This window comes from Ciona intestinalis, unplaced genomic scaffold, assembly GCF_000224145.3.
Source record: "Ciona intestinalis unplaced genomic scaffold, KH HT000180.1, whole genome shotgun sequence".
NCBI lineage: Eukaryota > Metazoa > Chordata > Ascidiacea > Phlebobranchia > Cionidae > Ciona > Ciona intestinalis.
In genome coordinates, this window is record NW_004190502.1 from 106807 (window position 1) to 112116 (window position 5310).

Below are 5310 nucleotides of genomic sequence, written 5' to 3' on the forward strand. Positions count from 1 at the left end.
TAAAGGGTCTCCTAAACGTTTGGCTATGTTTAAAAACTTTCATCTCGGAAACGAAGATACACCGTCTTGCTCCTTAAGACCACTGTGCCCAACTCGGTGGGTAGTACGATTACCAGCTCTTGAATCATTTTATTAAATTACGAAAAAATCCTGGATTGACTCCAGAGCATGGAATCAGAATCGACCATCGACGCTGTGACGAAGGCAACTGCCAGATCTTTTTTAGGTTCATTAGGGCAGTTTTCGACGTACTTCATGCTTCGTCTGATGGAGAGAGTTTTGATCCCGGTTCATCCTGTTTATGTTAGAATACAATCTCGTGAAACAACCATGGCAGATGTACAACAACTTATTAACACACCGTTAAATATTGTTTCCGATGAAGCCCATTCAGTTCAAAATGCAACGGCCTTTTTTACAACTATGTTGTAGCTGCCGCTCGGGAGCTTCGGATTTCCGATCCTGTAATCAAACGCAGTCGCCGATCATTGGAACAGGTATCCCCTGAAAACACTACTATTCCAAAACCTACCAGGAAATTTATTATAATTCATCATACCAATCACTATTCCAACAATTTTCAAAACAAGACTTGGATGCAGTACAACTATTGGAAAACTTGATTTTGGGAAAACCGACAGTTCCTGGTGAAGCGGAAAAAATGTACCCAGATATAAATGAAAAACACCTTACACTGGAGAACCAATACTTTAAAAATTATGCAAAAAAACAGGAAAATATTAATGAATTAACCGTTCAAAGGGTGGTGGGCCTCTTTCGAGAAAAGGAAACTCTTAAACACAGTTACCCAAACCTTGCAACTGCAATAAAGCTGTATCTCTGTTTGCCTTCGACCACGTGTGAAGCTGAACGGTCTTTTAGCGTTCTTCGACGCATTAAAACCTATTTACGTTCCACCATGTCTCAAGAACGTCTAAGCAACATGTGCATGCTGAGCACACACAAAGAGGTGGTCGATCTCCTGAACGTGGAAGACCTGGTTACCGAGTTCAGTGCACGAAATCCTTTGCGCCAAAATATGTTTTGTTATTGAGCAATTGAGGTTCTTCGATGTCCACATTGTTTCCTTTTCGTTTCATCCCGTTTTGTTTCTTTTACCCACTTTGTGTTAACTTTACTTCAAATAAAATCACCGCTACTTTAACTGTATATGTCTTGAGTCTGGTATACCTCTTAATCGCAGTCTAAAGATACAGTTTAAAACTAAATATCATTTTAAACCAACGAATGACTAGAGTCACTGTACGAAAGAAATCGTTGGTTAATAAAACTTGGTACTTGGCGGGCCAGATTCCTGGATCGATACATTAATCGCGTATCGTCGAAAAATCCAGGGTACTCAGTAGCACCCGGAGTAATATGCAAAAACACAAAACACAGACGCGTCGTAAAATAAACACGCCTTGAACCTAAATATGTCCCAAAAGTAGCACTGCTGTATATATTTACGATGATTTCCTCAGCCAAGCAGCATGTTTATTACGAAATAGTAGGGATTCACACGTGGATTCATTACATCATAATAGCGATTGTTTGACCTGGAAATTCATTGCGACATAATAGCAATTTACACGTTGATTATTTGCGTCATAATAGCAGTTGTCCCCTTGATTATTTAGCCTGCAGGTGCTTAAAAACAGGTTGGACATTTGCCTTTTCACTTATGTACATTAAAGTATAGACAGTTTCATTGCGACATAATAGCAATTTACACGTTGATTATTTGCGTCATAATAGCAGTTGTACCCTTGATTATTTAGCCTGCAGGTGCTTGAAAACAGGTTGGACATTTGCCTTTTCACTTATGCGCATTAAAGTATAGACAGTTTTCAAAAATACTTCGTACGCGCGTAAAGCAACGCTCGATTTAAAAAAAACACTGACGGCAAGGAAGCATAGCTAGCTCATCGGAAAAAATAATTTATTGGAAACATGTCATTAATTTTATTACATTCAAAATAAGAAATTTCTATCAGTTGCAGCACACATCTAACTGAAAACGCGTTAATCGCCGGCCGCACTTCCAAAGGCTCACAATCTTTATCGCGTTCGCCGATCAAACAGTATTGCCGCCACGCGTTTCTGACGTCACAAGGACGACGTGTGTTCAGACGTTAATGCCTTCAATGCTCGCATAACGAAATATGGTTATGTACAGTAATTGTCTATAACCCTTATACACACGCAATTCGTTCACGTAACGCCGCAACCCTTTTACACACGCAACTCGTTCACATAACGCCTTATGTGATCTTTTTAATTATTGTTGCCTCCCCGCAAATATAATCAAGTGGGCGCCTATGTTTTAGCCCAATGGGTTAAGGGGGGATGTTATAAAAGTAATATGTTAGGGGTTATGTGGGTTGGGGTTCTATTCCATACGAGTGAAGTCATTGTCAACAACCTTGGATTTGGGATGTTAGGTGCATTGGGTTAAATAATGTTGTTTAATTTGTTAAGTGACAAAAATGTGAGTAACTTTATACATATATAGTAGGGTGGGGGAAGACGGGACACCTTTCGCACATAATATCTAAATATTCTGATCATGTTTTTAACAATGGTGTATGGAAGTCGTAAGGGTATGGTTTTGTACAAGCCTACTATGGCGGCATATCATAGACTTCGTTTATTTCTTCGAATACATTAACGAAGATCAGATCAATTGAATAGGGAATTGGCAATAAAATGACAGTCGTTAAGAGATCATAAAAGTAAGGATTAGTGTAAAAGTAGCTGGTGGATTCTTTACTAGCGCCCAATTTATTGTTTATTTTACACCAAATACAATGAAGCTAAAATCAAACAGCTTGATACGTCATGTTGTACCAGTGACGTCAGGCCTATGACGTACACATAATAACTTGAATATTAACAAACCTATTTATATTCACAAATTACCTCATCTAAGTTAATTTCTTCAATCGCTTCTTCGAGAGTTTTCGGTTCAACTTTCGCCGCCATTTTGAAAACAACGAATTACTAAGAATCCCTGGAAAAGTAATTAACGCCACAATTAGCCTAATTAACGAATATTAATCTCAAAACAAACAATTTTCCTTCACCAATAACACGAAAATACCTTTCTAAATAATAATTAGTCGTAAATTTATCTCGAAATCTATAAAATTCGCTACAAATGTCGCGAAACTACGTCATCAAACAATTCCAGATTCGAAAGTTTGAAAAACGTTTGTGACGTCATTTTCCCACTCAAACAACATAGAAATGTTATAAATTAAGTAATAAACAAACTTACCTCAAAATATTCATTTTTGGGAGATCCCAATCCAACATTTCATATAACTTGTATTTCCGAATTACAATACAACAATATTATGAAGTAAGATGATATAAAAGCACCATGCTGGCAAATTTGAACTAATTTGGCAAAAATAAAAACACAGTGCAAATAAATATGAAAATAGCTGCAAAAATACTTGAAAAATAAACTTAAAAATGAGATGGAGGAATGAATTTACAATAAACATTATTTCTTTGTATATTTAATGAAATGATTTTAAGTCAACTAGTACTAAATATTCCATTTTGTCCAAATTTTGGAGTTGCTGGGGTAAAAGGCCATGTTTATTATAACTGCTGGGAAATTTTCCATCCGGGCTTGAGTTTGTCACGTTATGTGGGTCATGTCATGCTCAAGCCAGTTTCATCTTCCCACAGCTCGAACCATCTGGTACAGAATCTGTGCATATATGTATTCATGCTCACTGTCGAGTTATAACATAGGTGGCTTTTTATACACCAGACACACATGGTGTATTCATGCACCTCATGCTTACTGTCGAGTTATAACATGATTGTCTTCTTATACACCAGACACACATGGTGTATTCATACATCTCATGCTCACTGTCGAGTTATAACATGGGTGTCTTCTTATACACCAGACACACATGGTGTATTCATACACCTCATGCTCACTGTCGAGTTATAACATGGGTGTCTTCTTATGAACCAGACACACATGGTGTATTCATACACCTCATGCTCACTGTCGAGTTATAACATGGGTGTCTTCTTATGAACCAGACACACATGGTGTATTCATACATCTCATGCTCACTGTCGAGTTATAACATGGGTGTCTTCTTATACACCAGACACACATGGTGTATTCATACACCTCATGCTCACTGTCGAGTTATAACATGGGTGTCTTCTTATACACCAGACACACATGGTGTATTCATACACCTCATGCTCACTGTTGAGTTATAACATGGGTGTCTTCTTATACACCAGACACACAGGGTATATTCATACACCTCAATTATTTATAGGCATGTGTTGACTAAAAAATGAGCATTGGAACTACTGGATGAACCAAACAGATGATGAAACCATACAAGATTACAACAATGCATGTGCACAGGCGACTATATGATGTATATGCAGTTTGCTACAGTAACATTGACAGATATTACGAGGCATTGATATGTTGGTTGGAATTTGCGAGAATCTGTAAGAAACTTAAGAAACCAATACCTAATGTCATTAAACAAGTGATGAAAGAAACTTTTCACCGATTCATATTCCGTCATCCCATGAAGTCGTGTATTTCTGCTGCAACACTGACAAAGAATGGAAAACCCACGGAAGCATTGAAACTACTGGATGAAGCCAAACAATTAATGCAAGAATACAACAACACGGGTGCACAGGCGACTATACAACGCATTTGCAGAATGCCAGCAAATCCACGAAGATAAGGACTGGAGAAAAAAATAGAGAATGAAAGACGCTGTAATAAAGTTAGGCCGGTTGACAATATTTGATATGGTAACAATAATTATCCTTATGTTCAGATTTGCCGCATCACCAAACTCTTTGTGCTAATTGTGTATCCTGTTGTTTGTTTTTCAACATGGGTAATTGTAATAACAGTGATAAAGATATGAAGATAACCAAATAACATGCAATATGGTGATAATGTGACAATCAACATGACAATAGTTAAAGCATGGCAATTATAAGGTGCTAGTAGCCCAACATACTAATGCGCATAAGCTTGTATGGTAACTATGAGATAAATACTAACACTTATATTAAAACCACTGTCTAATTACTTCATACTAAGTTATATCTCAATAGTGAGTACACATTATGACATCACACATATTATTATGACATCACACTCACCCTAACAAAGGCGATTCTTCCATCAATTCTATCTTCCCTCCATGATCCTCTCATTGTTCAAATATGTTGTGTACTAATGTCCTGTACATTTTAGACTACCATGCTTTCATATTAATATCCTGATGAAGA

The 5310-nt window shown here is 37.2% G+C and overlaps 1 protein-coding gene across 2 annotated transcripts in view; it reads right to left on the reverse strand.

Moving 5' to 3' along the window:
* LOC100175115 (testicular spindle-associated protein SHCBP1L-like) overlaps positions 1-5309 on the reverse strand; it is an 11750-nt gene extending 6441 nt beyond the window's left edge. Inside the window, exons 1-4 of one of the 2 annotated variants that reach the window (XM_026839263.1) lie at positions 5182-5309; positions 4528-4754; positions 3281-3724; positions 2923-3013 (exon numbers count right to left, since the gene is read on the reverse strand). In XM_026839263.1, the coding sequence (XP_026695064.1) occupies positions 2923-2985 (63 nt within the window). In that variant the 5' untranslated portion in view covers positions 2986-3013; positions 3281-3724; positions 4528-4754; positions 5182-5309. The remainder of the gene's footprint in view (positions 1-2922; positions 3014-3280; positions 3725-4527; positions 4755-5181) is intronic. The other variant, XM_026839264.1, reaches the window with a different exon arrangement.
* Between the last annotated feature and the right edge of the window lies 1 nt (position 5310).